At 38.9% G+C, this 18,155-nt stretch overlaps 1 protein-coding gene and 1 pseudogene across 1 annotated transcript in view; one reads left to right on the forward strand and one right to left on the reverse strand.

The window, feature by feature from the left end:
- Rad9b (RAD9 checkpoint clamp component B) overlaps positions 1-18,057 on the reverse strand; it is a 46,682-nt gene extending 28,625 nt beyond the window's left edge. The window contains exons 1-6 of the mRNA XM_074061199.1: positions 17,913-18,057; positions 15,982-16,052; positions 14,555-14,701; positions 14,233-14,347; positions 5,802-5,901; positions 1,135-1,241 (exon numbers count right to left, since the gene is read on the reverse strand). Of these exons, the coding sequence (XP_073917300.1) occupies positions 1,135-1,241; positions 5,802-5,901; positions 14,233-14,347; positions 14,555-14,701; positions 15,982-16,052; positions 17,913-17,949 (577 nt within the window). The 5' untranslated portion in view covers positions 17,950-18,057. The remainder of the gene's footprint in view (positions 1-1,134; positions 1,242-5,801; positions 5,902-14,232; positions 14,348-14,554; positions 14,702-15,981; positions 16,053-17,912) is intronic.
- LOC141419073 (U6 spliceosomal RNA) lies at positions 15,649-15,762 on the forward strand (annotated as a pseudogene).
- Positions 18,058-18,155: the final 98 nt, after the last annotated feature.

The following is an 18,155-nucleotide window of genomic DNA, read 5'->3' on the forward strand; positions in this document are numbered from 1 at the left end:
CTGTCATCCAGGCAATGGTGAGAAGCTTAAAAGGAGGCTTGAGGTCCAGGTTAACCTAGGCAAAAAGTAAGTCCCTATCTCCAAAATAACTAAAGCACAAAGGTTGGAGATGTGGTTCAAGTGGAAGAGCACTTGTCTCACAAGAGCAAAGTCAGTGCTGGAGGAGATCTGAGGGAAGTAATAAAATGCAGTAATAACAAGCCTGTACCTGTATTTGAATTACAAGCTACTGCTTATGAACTCTAACACCAGGCAGGTCACAGAGTCTCTATGTACTTCAATTTCTTCATATGTCAGTAACAGTACCTACTCATAGAGTTATCATGAAGACCAAATGGATTTATAATGTAAGCAATTTAGAACAGATCCTGGCTCAAAGTAGATACAACAGTCATCTGACCCAACATACACCCTGGTTTTACTGGGTTTTCACTTTAAAATAATACAGTTCCTGGTCTAGGAAGGTAGGAAGTATAGCATACTAGACTTCATGCACAAGGCCCTGGGTTCCATCCCCAACTCTGCAAAATAATAATAGTGATACTACTACTAAAATAATAATAATAATAATAATAATAATAATAATAAATGTCTCCTTCCTTTACATTCTGTTCACTGCTATTATGGAGAACAAATTATCCAAAGTCAAAAAAGTTTCAAACAGATTGTTGTGCCAAAAAGAACCTAGCAAGATTTCATGATACCAAAACTCTATTCCATCTAGATAGCTCTTGGAAGTATTCACATTTCTGCCCTATGTATTTGCCATCTGGAATATTTTACAATTCTAATTCAAAATTACTTTTTCTCCTTCAATTGTCAAAAATGATCTCAATTTTTCTTTATGCTAAACACAAAGGATGATAAAGGATGAGCAACAGACATTAAAACTTTAACTTAAAATGTATTTTCCTCAGAAACCATTCTCTTAATTTTAGAGCTTAAAATTCAAAGCCAAATGCTAATTGTGTTAAACTTGCCAGATCTCTTAAAAATTCTTGCAATCTTTCTACATTTTATGGCTTCCTACACAGGAATATCTATTACACTACTAATATGCATTCTATGGCTAGTAATGATCAATGCCAGGAAATAAATTCATCATAGACCAAGACAGACAGGTACTATCCTTACCCATTGATTCCTCAGTAGAACTCTTGAGGCAAAAATGCACTGGAGTGACAGCAAGGGTAACTTCCTCTTGATTTGATGTAAAAAGAACAATTGCCTCAGCAAGCAATCTGTAAGACGGAGTAACAATTATTAATGGATGTGGTAGTACAGGCATGTAATCCCAGCACTCGGGAGATTGGGCCAGCCAGGGCTACACAGCTAGTTCAAGGCAAGCTTGTGTTACATAGTAAGACCCTGTATCAAAAAACAAAACAAAACAGAAAAACATAGCATTATTATTATTATTATTATTTTGGTGGTACTGGGGTTTGAACTCAGGGCCTCATGTTTGCTAGGCAGGTGCTCTATACCACTTGAGCCACTCCACCAGACCTTTTTTTTTCTTTTCTCTGTGACAGTATCTTATAGTGCACACACATTCATAGTCCAGGCTGGCCTTGAACTTGTGATCTCACATCCATTTCCTAAATGCTGGGATTACAGATGTTCACCTTAATGTTCACAATAATGTGCCTGGCACATTATTTAGTTTTTTATGTATCTATTCATTTATTCATTTGCTTAAACTTAGGACCTCACGTTTGCTAAGCAGGCACTCTACCATTGAGCCACTCCACCAGCCTAAACTAGCCTTGTTTTGTGTTGGGTTTTTTTCAAGATAGGGTCTCACTAACTATTTACCTGGGCTGGCTAGGAACTGTGATCCTCCTGATCTCTGCCTTCCAAGAAGCTGGGATTACAGTCCTGAACCACTGGCACCCAGCAGGACATAGCCTTATTAATCAATCTTTAATCTTTACTCTGGAAATAGGTCTGGGTTTAGAAAAATTTGCCCAAAAGATCTATCTTTACACTTTACACACACACACAACACACACACACACACACACACACACACACACACACACACACACACACATGAACTGCTAAACTTGTAGTATATTTTTAAATTGGAACTTCATTTGAAGGCCAACTAAAGGAGCCCAGAATAAAAGGGCATTTGGGATATCAACATGACGTTAGTAAAACATGTAAAAGCTGCAATATATGGGGAAAAAAACACCAGAATCAAATATCTTTAATTATATGTTTTTATATACCCAATATATACAATTTAAAAAACTGGCCGAGATCGTTTTATAAAGGGAGACAGGAGAAAATGGAGCTGCTCAAATACAGCTGAGGCAAACCATGATAGAGGCCCATTGAGGGGTAGAGTTTATACGTACCAGCTTCCCTGTGTTACTTTCCTAGATTACCTAACACCTACTACTTTCAAGATTCTCTTGACATCCCAAATGCCATTTTATTCTAGGTTCACTTTTTAAAAACAGCTTTATCGAGCTATCATTCACATATGACACAATTCACAGAGCTGAAATTATTTGATTTGCATTTTCCTAATGACTGAGAGTGTTGAATTTTTCATGTGCTTATTGGATATTTTATGTCTTTGTTGGAGAAATGTCTACTAAAAATCTTTGGCCATTTTTTAGGAGGGTTGTCTTTAAAAACTGCATTACATGTTCTGACCTCCTTTTGAAATTGAGATGTTGTTACATAAAAATGAAATCAGAATTTATGCAATCTTGGTGTCAAGCTGATGGTAGACATTAATTTAGCAGTGTTTCTCCATGTCAAAATGTCAGGAACACCTAGAAAATTTGTTTGGAAACTTTTCTGTCATGTTATACAAGATGCCAAATAACTTTTTTTTTGAGACAATGTCCCACTACCTAGCTCAGGCTGGCCTTGAAGTCAGGATCCTACTGCCTCAATCTCCCGAGTGCTAGGATTACAGGTTTGTTGTACCACACGGCCCAATAATTTTTCCTTTTGTAGTGCTGGGGATCAAAAGCAGGGCCTTGTATATGTTGGGCAAGTATTCTACCACTGAGCTACACCCCTAGCCTCTAACATGCCAAGTAACTTGATATAAAAAATGACAACATAAACGTGAAATTCAAAAAGGAAGAAAAATGCCAGACATAGTGATAGATGCCTATAATCCCAGCACCCCAGAGACAGAGGCAGGAGGATTGCAATTTGGAGGTCAGACTAGGCTACATAAACAGTTCCAGGTCAGCCTGGGCTACAAAACCCTGTCTCAAAACAAACAAAATAAAAAGGAAGAAAAATATAAATTTCTAATAAATATATAAAATATGCTCAATGTTGGCAATTTTTTTTGGTGGGCCTAGAGTTTGGTGGGCTTTGAACTTGCAAAGCAGGTGCTCTGCCACTTAAGCCACACCTCCAGTCCATTTTGCTCTAGTTATTTTGGACATAGGGTCACATGAACTATTTTTCCTGAGCTGGTCTGGAACCACAATCCTCCCAATCTCAGCTGCTCAAGTAGCTAGGATTACAGGCATGAGCCACCAGCACCTAACTAGGTGGGCAAAAATTTTAAAGAATGATTGCATCTTTTATTTAGAAGAGTTCTCCCACACTTTGGTAAGAATATAAACTAACACAAACTTTTCAGATGGCAATTTAGTAAGCCTTTCACCCACTAATTCCATCTCTAAGACTCTGTTAAACAGCCTACAACATGGTCCCGAATGATGCTCACCTCCTGGAATTCATGCCCTTAATCCCCTCCCCTTAGGTGTGGGACAGATTTACAGATTCACTTTAAACAAAGAGAAAATGAAAAGCAATGAGATGATGATTCTGAGATTAAAGTGTAAAGAGATCATAGTTTCTGTCTTGGGATCTCTCTCTCTCTCTCAGCAGCAGCAACCACTCGGGAGGATACTTCGGCAGCCTACAGCTGGGTGCACATGGCAAGGATCTGAGGCATGCCAATCCGCAACCCGTGGAGGAGCTTGGAAATGAATCCTCTTGGGCTCCCAAAAACCTTATCAGTGAGCTCAGAAGAGAATCCCCTAGAAGTGAGTCTTCACATGAGACTACGTCCCTTGTGGCACCTTGTCTTCAACCTCACATATTTACTACTGTAGAGTAATAAGTGTCTGATTCCTGAAGGCTGTAAGCTTTTGGGGAATTTGTTCTGCAGCAACTGATAGCTAATACATTATTCTATGTTCTACTAGCAAAATTGTTTGTGACAGCGAAAATAACCTAAATTTTCACCAGTGAGATAATGTATACGTAAATTACAGTCCAGGTATATAATGAAAATATATGTAATTATTTAAAAGAATAGATTGATTTGAATGAACTGATACAGAAAGATGCTCACAGTATATTAAGTTAAAAAAGCAAGTTGTCGGACTAGAGACACAGCTCAAGTGGTAGAACACTGACCTAGCAAAGCAAGCTAGAAGCCCCAATTTCAATCCCCAGTACCACCAAAAACAGCAATAACAACAAAAAAGAAAAAATGCCAAACAACTGATAGTAGCATATTTTCTTAAAAAAAAGAAACTACGTATAAGTGTCTAGTGGGTGATATTAATAAGAGGGGGGAGAGAGTGTCATAGGGAGAGATGCCAAATTGTTAAAAGGTTATCCTACCAAGTGAGATATAGGGTGTGGTAAAGGAGAAAGACTTATATTTTTACTTTTTCATTCTTCTATATATTTTGGATGTATTGCAAGGATCATGCATTGTTTTCATAATTTTAAAAACAATAAGGATAAAATATACTTTGGCTCACAAAGTAATGCTAATTAATGTTTAATGCTACAGCTGACCTGAAATGAGTGCCTCTCCCATTATCAAAAGAAAAATGTGAAACACTTAGGGATAAAATCAGTTTGCATCAAAAAATATTCAGTGTTAGCTGGGCACTGGTGGCTCACGCTTGTAATCCTAGCTACTCAGGAGGCAGAGATTAGGAGGACCTTGGTTTGAAGCCAACCTGGGCAAATAGTTTGAGAGACCCTATCTTAAAAAATGGGCTGGTGGAGTGGCTCACAGTGTAGGCCCTGAATTCAAACCACAGTACCGCAAAAAAAAAAAAAAAAAAAGTTCAACACTTCCTTAAATTGCATGTTCTAAGAACTATATAAATGCAAAGTATTATGAGGTAATATATTTTCCTCTCTAGATAGAATTTGATATTAAAAGGCACTGGTGGTATATTTTTAGAGCTTTCTTGTCCACTAAATTATTGTTGCTAACTTTAGGCAGTTATTATCTATTACTACCTTTCTTCAGGTTTCCCCTTGACCCTCTAAGGTGATTTCTCAAAGTTAAGTTTAGCTTAAAAAACAAAACAAAACAAAAACTGTGGGGGCCAGGTGTGGTGGAGCTTGCCTGTAATCCCAACTATTCAAGAGGTAGAGGTAGGAGGGTCCAAGTCTGAGGCTGCCCAACAGCAAAGGCCCAGTATCCTACCTGAAAAATACACTAAAGCCAAAAAGGCTGGAAGCATGCTCAAGTGGTAAAGTGCTTGCATAGTAAGAGTGTGACCGGCATGTCACACTCTGACCAATCGCACACTAGAGTGCTGCCCCTGAGTTCACAAAAAAGAAAGGAAAAAAGAAACAAACAAAAAAAATCTGTAGGCTGGGCATGTAGCTCAGTGGTAGAGCACTTGCCTAGCATGCACAACGCCCTGGGTTTGATCCCCAGCACTGCAAGAAAAAAAATCAAAATAAAAAATAATTTTAAAACTGTAACTGACTGAAAAGCAGTAGGGCACTAATTCTTCCCTCTGTAACCATTTCAGAAAAAGGAAAAATAAACTCATTACCTTGGTTGAATCACTAGTATATTAGTACACATGTTCTTTTCAAAAATAACTTGCAAAGGCCGACTTTCTTGAAAACACAAATTATGAGTTCTTGTAATACCTTAAAAAGAATAAAGCAACCTCTTAATAATTGTAACTGCAAAATGAACAGATTTCTAAAGCCTTTAAGTTACACAGTCAAATTAAAACAATAAATTTAAAGTAATGTTTATTATGTGGCAGGTGCCTGTATTTTAGAGTGACACTGCTCCTTAATGAAACGTGTTATCGCTCTCTAGTGGACACCACTGGCATGTCACACTCTGACCAATCACACCATAGAGTGCTGGAATTCCTTCGAAAGACAGGTAGTCTCTGTAAGGCAGTGACTGCTCACCACAGATCATAGCTTTATGAGCCTCTTTTTGCATCTCTTTCTAGAGTTAGCCTTTCTGCACTGGGCTTTTGGCAGTCAGACCTCAACATCCAGTCTGTGAATTTTTTCCTTTAGAGGAAGAGCAGGAGAGGTAGCAATACAGGTTGAGTATCTCTATCCTGAATACTGGGACCTAAAAGTCTCAGATTTGAAAGTTCTTTGGACTTTGGAATAGCTGCATAGACTTTACAGGCTGAGCACCTGTAATATGAACATGAAATCTGGGAGCCTTTCACATTCTCAGATTAGGAATGTTCAACTTGTAATGAGTGTGGCTCTAAGTGCCAGAAACTGTAGCATGGATTTTACATCCATTCTTTCTGATCTTCACAAAATTCCTTGGGAGAGGGAAGGACTTAAATCTCAGAAGATGAAACTACAGTTCAGTGAGGGTAAGTGACTCTTCAAGGTTACACTATTCTACAAATACAACTAGAACTTGAATTCATTTATATACAGAATCCATGTAATTAAATCCAGGTGGGCTATAACTTTCTATAGCATAATACTTCTAAAATTTTTTATTAGTACTATATAATAGTTGTACAGGGGGATACATTGTGATATTTACATATGTGCTTACAATATATCTTACATTCATCCCCTCCATTACTATTCCTCCTTCCCTTTCCCCTTCTTAAAACAATTTCAACAGATTTAATTCTTCTATTTTCATATATGAATACAAAATATATCCATCATACTCAACCTCATTAACCCTTTCCTTATGCTCCCTGGTCCCACTGGTACTCACCCCTGGAGAAGACCTGTTTTACCCTCCTGTCCGTTGTTTAAAAAGGGGGGTTTCACCTTAGCAGTTCAGAAATGTATGTATTGTGCTTTAATTAGATTGACTCCCCCCATTACTTACTCTTTCTCTATCATGCTCCCCTAGTATACAGCATAACACTACTGCAGTGAGAACCAAAAGGGCCTACCAGAAACATTTATCAGCTTAATGTATTTGATGTTTTGTTGTATTTTACTGAATTAATAACAATTTTAATTTAATAAATATTTACTGAGCACATCTGTGTATCAGGATGTATTAATTAGCTTTGGCTGCATAATAAACCATGCCAAAACTTAGTGGCTTAAAATAACAAACACTTATACTTCTCATAATTCAGCTGAGTGATTCTTCTGGTCTATGGTGGGCTTAGCTGTGGTTGGATCACCTGGGACAGCCTCATTTCCTGTCTTGGACCTCAGCAGGAAAAATTTGGATGGTTGGGATGGTTAAGGCCTCTCACCACATGGTCTCCAATCCTCCAGGAGGCTACACCATGCTTGTTCTCATTCTAGTGGAAAGATTCATAGGGCAACAGTGGACGCTGACAGGGTCTCTGATACCCTGGATTGAACTCACACAGTATCACTCCTATTGGTGACAAAGCAAGTCTATGGCCTGCCAACATTCAAAGTGGGGAACCAGAATCCAGCTTTTGCAATGTCTGGAAACTTTTTTTGCCCTGCAGTGCTGGGGACTGAACGCAGGGCCTTGGGCATCCAAGGTAAGTGTTCTGTCATTGAACTATAACCCTGATCCTCAGACTGTGAAGGGAGGGGCTAAAATAACTCAGGAACTTTTTTTGTTGTTGTTGTAATCTACAATACAGGGGCAACTTTAGGAGCTGGAACTAAGAAAACAAATCAGACAAAAATCTTTGTCCTTGCAGAGTTTGCTTTCTAGCAATGGGAAATGGATAATAAACAAAATAATAGGCCAGGGAGCTGGACCTGCACCCAAGGGGAAAGCATGCCAGGACCCCTGAACCCTGGATAATCTTCTAGGCCATTTTAAGATCTTCTACTTTACCCTTGGTAAAACAGGAAGCCACTGGAGAGTTTTGAGCACTGACATAATCTGACCTATTTTAAAGGAGTCAGTGTGGCTGCTGTTTGGGGAATACACAAAGCTCAAAAGTTGACATAGTTTACCTGTTTTTTGGTTTTTTTTTTGTTTTGTTTTTTTGTTTTTTTTTTTTTTTTGGCAGTACTGGAGTTTTAATTCAAGGCTTTGTGCTTGCTAGGCAGGCACTATATCACTTGAGCCACACCCCCAGCCCTTTTAGCATTAGCTATTTTTTAAATAGGGTCCCTTGTTTATGGCCATATCTTACCTGTTGTAAAAAAATATTTTCAAGTTACTGATGGAGAGATAGATAATAGATTAACATGACAACAAAATCAAAAGATATTTAAGAACTGACTGAAGAGTAAGTCACTCTCCACCATGACTCCTGCCATACTAGACCCCTCCACAGAAGCAGCTACTGTACCCAGTGTCCTAGGTGTTCCTCAGAAACAGCCTATGCATAGACAAGCACTTTTACCCCTGCACAGCAAATACTTGAATTGCATGAACACTGCTACTGCTGAGGATGTACACGCTGAGAAATGTCCTCACTCGTTGTCAGCCCTGACCCTGTTTCTCTTGCTACTGGCTTTCTTCCCCTTTTCCTTATGGACACACATTAAACACTCTCAACCTATATTTTGATAATTCTTCTTAGAATGCCTTCCCATTTCTGACTGTTGAAAACTTCCCATATGTGTCACCACTTTCCAGAAAGTGTTCCCTCTTCACCTTTCCCTCTTTTGACTTTCTTGCCCAAAGAACATTCAATGGACCATTTTAAAACAACTTGGCTCAATGTACCTTATCACTGTTGTTTTTCTACCCCTTCTAGTTTAATAATAATTTTTTCAGATAGGATGCAAATTGGGATCAAAGTTTAACAGTCTTATTTTCTCTCTGGGTCATTTAATAACTTTAGTGCTGCACAAAGTACTAGACTGCAATGAGATAAGAAGTTTTCAGCAGAATTTACTTCCTTCATCAAGAAAGTCTTATTATTGTACCAGGCCTGGTAGTGCATGTCTGAAATCCCAGCACTCAGAAGGCTGAGGCAAGGAAGACCACAACTTATATGGGTTACACAGAGAACCTATCTCAAAAAAACAAAGAGCCAGGTGCTAGTGGCTCATGTCTATAATTCTAGCTATTCAGGAGGCAAAAATCAGGAGGACTGCTGTTGGAAGCTAGCCCCAGGCAAATAGTTCATGAAACCCTATCTTGAAAAAAAATCACAAAAAATGGCTGGTGGAGTGGCCCAAGAGGCAGGCCCTGAGTTCAAACCCCAATACTGCAAAAAAAAAAAAAAAAAAAAAGAAAGAGGGAAAGGAAAGAAAGGAAGAGAAGGAAAGGAAAAGAAATCTTAAAAAATAAGCTAGGCACCATGGTGCACACTGGTAGTCCCTGCTACCCAGGAGGTTGAGGTAAGATCAGTTGAATCGTGGCCAGACTGGGTAATCTAGTGAGATGCTATCTCTTAGAAAATAAATTAGAAGCCAGGCACAGTGGCTCACATCTGTAATCCTAGCTACTGGGGAGGCAAAGGTCAGGAAGATAGTTGTTCAAGGATAGCCGGGCAAAAAAAGTTCACAGGACCAACCAATAAAAAATAGGCATGATGACATGCACCATGCATCCTAGCGACAAAGGAAGCATAAATAGGAGGATTGTTGTCCAGGCTGGCCTGGGCATAAAGGTGATGCTCTATTTGAAAAATACCAAAAGCAAAAAGCAGTACTGGGGTTTGACCTGGAGGCCTCATGCTTGCTAGACAGGTGCTCTACCATTTTAACCACTCCACTAACCCTCAAAAAAAATTTAAATTAATTAAATAAATAAATGCCAGCTGAACTAAAAAGAATATTTAGTGATGTGGTTGACTTAAATTCTATCATAAGCTCCTTATCAAACCACAGACTCACTGACTAGTAACAAATGTTTTGGGCCTAGCAGCCAGTCCATGAACCACTCTAAAGACTAGCACGTCACACTATCTGCTCCTGATCAACCTGATTTGAAGTTAGGTCTTAGGCATGGTTCAATCTGGGATGCAGCGTCTTAGTTTTTTAAACTTTCTCAGCATAAATTCATCTGTTTCCCAATTTATAAATTCAATTTGGAACTTCTCTCAGTGGGTCCAGAGGACTCTCAGAATCATTACATTTATGGAGCAATTTCAGAGGCCAGTGACACCTTCAAAAATCTTGTAAATTATTCAACCACATTATTTTAACCTCATTAAAGTCATTAGCATACCTGTAGAGTACCATTTGACAAACTTAAGCACCTGAATCTAGCCCTCTTCACTTCATTAATCCATGGCACAAATCAGTTTTGTTTTCTCTTAACTCAGTGCATGCTCTTTACTGAAGACCTGTCTCTGTCTCTGTCTTGCTCTCTCTCTCTTTTTTTTTTTTTGCAATACTGTGGCTTCAACTCAGGGCCTACACCTTGAACCACTCCACCAGCCCTATTTTATGATGGATATTTTTGAGATAGGGTCTCTTGAACTATTTGCATGAGCTGGCTTCGAACTGCAATCTTCTTGATCTCTGCCTCCTGAGTAGCTAGGATTACAGGCGTGGGCCACCAGCACCCAGCTTGAAGACCTGTCTCCTTGAGCCCCAAAAGAACTTTTCAGCAGGTTGTTTGTATACAACAATTCTTCAGGGACAACCTATTAACTCATTCTTAGCAATTCTGGGTCCAGTACAAAAGGAAATACAGACGACTGGTGGAGGAACCATCAATAGGTGGATAAAATATTTCAGAAGAATCTGGCTCTTGACAATATAAACGATAGAAAGCATCCTTTTTTTCCTTTTAGTAGATGCTAAGAAATCACTATTCTAGATGCTGTTTATCGTTTGATTCAGAGAAACTAGGTCTTGTTTTGCAACCTGAATGAGCTTGTCCTAGAAACCTGAGAGTGACGGGAAATGAAGAAAGGACAAAAGATAGAAGACAAACATGCAGAAAGCTGGGGTCAGGTGGGCTGGGTGCTCAGATGGAGACACACAACAGCAGGTTTACTTCTTTTCTATTCATTTAGTTCTTTTTGCATTCCTGTACAAAATCTAAAAACTGCATTAGAATAATTCTTAAAGTCTAGGTCCTTAGAATCTCACTGTCCCATGTTTTCTTCAGCATAACTTTCTTAAAGCCTACATATAGAGTTCTCAGTGCAGAAAGTTGGGATAGAGACACACAACTGCCTCAACAGCAGCAGCTGCAGCAGCAGCAGCCAGCCCTCCTCCACCTCCAGAGAGTTTATTATATACTGTGGCAAACAAGGAGGTGGAGCAACAGTTCTTGGCAGGGGGAGCGGGGGTGACATTGCTACTCTCTGAACGTAAACATCTTAGGAAAAGCAACTGTACTGCATTTTGCGCTCACCCCCTTCTGCAGCTGGGGCCGTGCAAACTCAGCCTGCAGATTATTGGGCATAATAAAGAGGAATATTGACTCATATAAATAAGAAGTTTCATGTTAGGTCAGGTCATGGTTCAATCCAGGGTTCAGATTTTTTTTTAATTTGCAGTATTAGAGGTTGAACTCAAGGTCTCACAGGCTTCTCAAAATCCACTCCCCACATTTTTGGTAGCTCATGTTTTGGCAATTGTTTTCCACCCGTGAAGAAAGTCAAACTTACTTCACTAACCCTTCATTTCTTCCCAAATTTCAACTCTGTGTTTCTAGAAGCTGCTTGGATATCTCTGCTCAAGTGACTCTTCTAAAATAAATTTTAACAATGTTCCTCCACCAGATTTTTTTTTTTTTTTGGTGCTACTAGTGTTTGAACTCAGGGCCTCATGCTTATTAGGCAGGCCCTCTACCACCTGAGCCACTTCACCAGCCCACTCCACCAGTTTATGTAAGGTTACAAGAATAATTTACTGAGCACATACAGTTTTTGAAAGTGTAACTACTTAACTCAATTAGAGCACAATCTATATCCCATGTCCCCTTCCTTCCTGACCATCCCTTCCCTAGTGTGGAGTGGCCATGAGTTTTGGCTGGGACTGGCTCTACTTCTAGCTCTGGGATGGGCCATCTTTGGCATAAACCAATTAGTGTGCTTTTATCCCTGTCTGGTGGAATGTGGTCCAGATATGGCCAAGACATTTAGAAAATAGAATCCTCCTGGTCACCAGGCTGAGTTCAGGTTGGTCCAGTCAGAGCAAGGTCAAGCACTTTTGTCAATGAATATATAAGGCAAGGCTCTCATTAATCCTGGATAAGAAAGAGAAAGTATGTAGTGCCTACTGCTGCTGGAAGTTACCTTATTATTATAAGTACTGTTGATGCAGTGGTGGCAATGGTGGTGATGCTGTGGATCAAACGCAGGGCCTCACATACACTAAGCACTGAGTTATTACCCCAGTCTCTATTAAAAGTTCATAAGCACTGACCTAGCAAGTGTGACAGCCCTGAGTTCAAACCCCAGTACCAGGCACCTCTTGGGACCCCTCCCAGTTCTGGGGGCTGTACTCTTTGCTACTTTTCTGGTTCAGTAAACTATCCCACTTAAAAAAAAAAGTACCACTGAAAGTTCATAAGTGAAGCTGGCTTTCGGATAAAATACAAAGAGGAAAGTAGATCTAAGAATCTGGAACTGGCAGAGTGGCTCAAACAGTAGAGCACTTACCTGCCTAACAAAACATGAAGCCCTGAGTTCAACCTCTAATACTGCAAATTAAAAAAAATCTGAGCTCTGGATTGAACCATGCCATGACCTAACATGAAACTTGTTATTTATGTGAGTCAGTACTCCTCTTTATTATTTAAGTCCATTTGATTATCTAATTTTTCCTTCTGATATTTGTAATCTAAAGCATTCTATTTAATACAGCTGAGCTACAAAAACTGTTGAAAAAATGAACCAATCGCAAATATTTATTGGATGTTACTCTAATCATACCACTTGAGAGATACTTCAGAAATTGAACACTTGGTCATTTAAAATCTAGCTGGAGACAAGGGAAGAGGCTAACCAGAATGATAGCAGAAACTAGTGTTATGTTATCCCTCCTCAGAGCAACCTGTAACAGGTGGGCAGGCAAGACAATCCTCAGGGTACAGAGAAGAAAACAAGGGTTCAGAGAGTTTATGCACTGTCACAAAGCTAGGAAGAAGAAAAGCAAAATTCACACCCACATCTTTGTGATGTTAGGCTTGCTGGATTTTAATCATGCCCTTTGAGGGATTCTGCTATTACATGAACTAAAGTTTGAAGAAGAGGGAAAATATGTTAAATCATTGGTATTTGTAGAGTAAAAAATTAATGATTATAAATGCAGACTGAAATAAAAGCATATTATTAAGATAAATAAGATAAAATTAAGTAATATAAGATAAATTGAAACAGCAAGATAACATTAGAGTAAGACCATTACACTACCAAAAAAAAAAAAAAGATTTGGACCACATGTATGAGGTTTTGGGGTTTTTTGTTTGTTTGTTGTGTTTTGAGACATGGATCTCATTGTGTAGCCAAGGCTGGCCTCACACTTGAGATCCTCCTGCCTCAGCTTCCCAAAGGCATGCCCCACCACACTGGGTAGAACAACCAATTTAAATTCAAGTGAGCATTTAAAAAAATTGATGCCAGGCACTGTGACTCACCTCTATAATCCCAACTACTTGGGAGGTGGAGATTGGGAGGATCACAGCAAAAAGTTATTGAGACTCCACCTCTCTATCAATAAGCCAGGTGTGGAGGCATACATCTTTGGTCCCAGCTGCATGGGAGGCTTTAGGTAGAAGGATCAAGGACTTAGGCCAGCCCCAAGCAAAAACATGAAACCCTAACTGAAAGCCAAAGCAATAAAGGGCTGGAGGTGTGGCTCAAGTGGTAGAGCACCTGCCTAGCACGTGGGAGGCCCTGAGTTCCAACCCCAGTATGGTTAAAAAAAAATATATTGTCTTTTATGCTTGTGCCATACGTAACATATAAAAGGAAATCATTATTACCAATTATCTTAACAATACTTCTACAAAGACAGGTAAGGTAATATACCTACCCTATCACATAACTACATATATTTTTCATCTTAAGCAACAATGCTATGTGAAGTCTTGACAGGAGTTTGAATATTCTAAACATAAAAATATTAAGAAGGAACACAATATTTTAAATCACTTTGAATTGCACCTACCATGTCTGCAGAAGAACTGAATAACAACTTTGCACTTATCAGATCTGGTGAATATTTTGCACTTCTCTACATTTCTTTCGAGAGAATTCAGGTATTTAAAGATGGGCAAAACTGACTGTAATACAAATACATTACACATAGTAAGCACATATGTAATATGGCTGTTTGATTAGGTTCTTAAAACCCAACAATAACAAAAAAAACTGTGTGTTCACAAATGACTAGACTTATCCCGAATGCCATTTCAACTGTTCAGTGTAGAAAAGATGTCATATCCTACATAATGAATATTTCCCATTCATAGAAAAACACTTATATTTACCTTCATTGCCAGTTGGCAATTTAAACTTAATGGTTTGTTATCATTCATTGTCTTTGAAGTTGACCATTGATAACGTTGAAAAAACACAGGAAAGAACAGAACACATCCATATGCTGACCGAGAAGAATTCATAGATCTTAGAGCAAGCTGGAAAAATAAGTTAGCTGTTTATGAGAAAACCAACTTCCTTCAACAGACAGTTTAATTTTTAAAATTCCACTATGTATACTAGTGGAACTATGTTCCAAGACTTCACGAATATGTTCAAATAAGAACATAAGATCTTAACTATGGACTGCACTGTATAGTGTTCATTGTATTTGCAAATGTGTATACAAATACATATACATATGTGTACACACATATTGTATATACATATGTGTACATAGCTATACTGAATATGTAACAGCGTTAAATCTAAAATTTTACATGTTGAACTTGTAAATTACAAATTACTTCCTGCATTATTAACTTTAATGATAGAAGACAATATAAAATGGAGTTTCAGCAAGTTGGCAGTCTCACACTTTGTCTAAGAGGAACTAATTCCAGCCAATTAATTCCTTTTGGAAATTCAAGCCCAGAATTGTCAGGTCTTCTGAATTTTTAACAGAAGCAGAAAATCAAGATTTTTATTTACACTCTTCCAATTTTTAAATGCTAGAAATTATTTCAATTGGGGGGGCATTCCTTGGGATTGAACTCAGGAACTTGCATATTAAGTATTCATTTCTGAGCTACACCTTCAGCCACTCAATTTGTTAAAAAAAAATACAGTGCAGTTCTGAAGACCATATTTAGGCTCTTATCATTGATTTGTAACTTCTGACTTAAATCAATTATTTCTTTCTTTCTTTTTTTTTTGGTATTACTAGGGTTTTAACTCGGCCTCATGCTTGCTAGGGAGGTGCTCTACCACTTGAGCCACTCTACCAGCCCAAATCAATTATTCTTATCCACATGATTTCAGGTTTACTATGCTTCAAGTATATTTGAACATGTAAAATAAAGAGGGGGGGCGCATAAGGAGGGAGGTGGCCCAAACAATGTATGAGTAAATGTAAAAACGATAAAATAAAATAAAGAAAAAGAATGTGCTCGCTTCGACAGCACATATACTAAAATTGGAACAATACAGTGAAGATTAGCATAGCCCCTTACTAATTTGCAAGGATGACACGCAAATTCGTGAGGTGTTCCATAGTTAAAAAAAAAGAAGATAGGTGAAAGGTATGGTTGCGATTTCTGAATTTAACGTTCAATCTGGGATTTATTTTTTTTTTTTAGATAGGGTCTTACTGCGTAGTTCAAGCTGGCCTCAAACTTCAGATCCTCCTACTATAGGTTAAAGGCGTGCAGCACCATGCTTGGCTCAGATTGGAATCTTTAAACACTTCTCTTGACTATTACTTAATATTCTTACTTACACCTTTCTCCGATGGGTCTAGCCACAGCTCGCCACTCACTCGGGATAGAGCTTGGATTGCTTTCCCAAATACTATGGAGATAAAGAAAGGTGCTGCTTACATCCTTTCTAACATAAATCACAGGCTACTTGAGCATGCAGAGGACTCAAGTTGGTAAAGACCAGTGGGATCAACTGAAAAATTTGTTCCTGTATGTTGAATTCTTTGATTCCTCAATTGAATGATATCTCCCTGCCCTGTGGGTTGAGTTCCGAGACGGGGAAACAGGAGCTTTTGGAACTGTAGATGCTACTCAGCCCATAATTTGTTATTTGGAAATTGTTGGCAACCATTCTACCCAAACTTTGTTGCCTATTTTGTACCACATAGTTCAGCCTGAGTCTACTATTCACCCTGATTCATGGGCTACATATACTGTAGTAACATTCAGCCTCTCCTTGGCTTCCAGTATGATCAGGTTAACCATAATGATTTCAACTTTCATTCTGTGTCAAGTCCTATTGAGCAAATCCAAAGGAAAGTGTAAGATCATGAGAGTTCATCATGACATGGTAATTCCAATTTGGCCAAATTTAGGGATGCAATTATCTGGAAATAATTCTTTCAAATCCCTTTTCCTGCACATATTAGGACAACATTCTGTTAACCAGTATGATGTTTTGATTTCTGATTTTCATATGCTTTGGTATAAATATCTAGAGACAAATTCATTATCTGAATACATCTGACAAATTATTCAATTGATCCATACATCATTTTAATGTAGCAATGCTACATTGCTTTAAGGAATACAGTAAAGGGCTGGCAGAATGGCTCATGTGGTAAGAGCACCTGACTAGCAAACATGAAGCCAAGTTCAAACCCCAGTGCCACCAAAAAGAAAAAAAAAAAAATACAGTATAATATTCTTGACATAGTAAGAGCTCAATAAATTTGCAGAATGATTGTATGATATAAAATTCAGCAAAGATTTTCTTCTGTATGTTTGCAATGTTGCGTGGAGCTACTGTGGCAAGCCAATTTCCATACTTAAGTGTTGGAGTATTTATTGCAGTACTGGGGATCAAACCTAAGGCCTTGTGCATGCTAGACAAGCACTCTACTACACCCCCAGCTCCTTCTAATGTATTTTTAAACTTGGTTGAAATAAATCTGTCAAGAAATAGTTTGGGAAAAGTACATGGAGAGGACGATTTGAAATGTTTTAATACCGTCACAGATGGCAAAGTCAAGAGTCATGACAGAGAGATTAAAGATACTCAAGATGCATCTCTGAAGCTTCAGGGTAGCGTGGAAGATGCCAGACTTCTATTAAACACACTTACATGCCCTGTCTTAAAGAGATGCCAGAACTGGATGAAATACTGGTCTGACCCAGTATGACACTGTTCTTGTTCTTATAAATTAGGAATAAGCAAAAAAAACCCAAAACATATATATATACATATGGAAAAATAATTCCGGGACATAAAATCAGATTATAATGCTTAAGAATTACAAGTACAGGCTGTCCTAAATAAACAATAAATTTAAGGTATTGGGAGAGTGGTTCAAGTGCTGAAGCACCAAGGCCCTGAGTTCAAATCCCATAGCTCCAAAATTATAATTCCCTCCCAACAAATAAGGTACACACTGCAAAAGTTCCTGGTGTAACTTCCACTTGTAAAGGGTCATTTACCATAAAAATAGTTCCCAAACTTTCCTTTTTCTTTTGGCGGTACTGGGATTTGAACTCAGGGCCTACCAGGCAGGTGCTCTACCACTCCAGCCGCACCCCCAACCACCATCTTTTTTTTTAATTACTGAGCTCTTTCCATTTCAATGAGGGCTGCTACTATTATTATTGCCATTTTACAGTTGAGGAAACTAAGCCTCCACTTGACTCAGTGGCTTGTCCGAGGTCACGCAAAAGGCAACAACGGTCGCTCCACCTTTCACCTGGCTGCCGCTCATCGTGCATTTCAGCATGGCTACTGGCTCTGAAAGGCAGGGTCAGAAGGCGCGCCTCAGCGCGACGGACCCAAGTGCCCGGATGTTGCCCGCGCTTTCCAAGCTTCTCAATGTCATCCTTCCCATCCCCACCCCGCCTCCACTAATTCCCAAAGTACAGCTTCGCTTTCCGGCAGGAAATGGCCTGTGCGAGCCGCCGTACAGAGGTCTCCTATCGGCCTCGC

This window comes from Castor canadensis, chromosome 18, assembly GCF_047511655.1.
Source record: "Castor canadensis chromosome 18, mCasCan1.hap1v2, whole genome shotgun sequence".
NCBI lineage: Eukaryota > Metazoa > Chordata > Mammalia > Rodentia > Castoridae > Castor > Castor canadensis.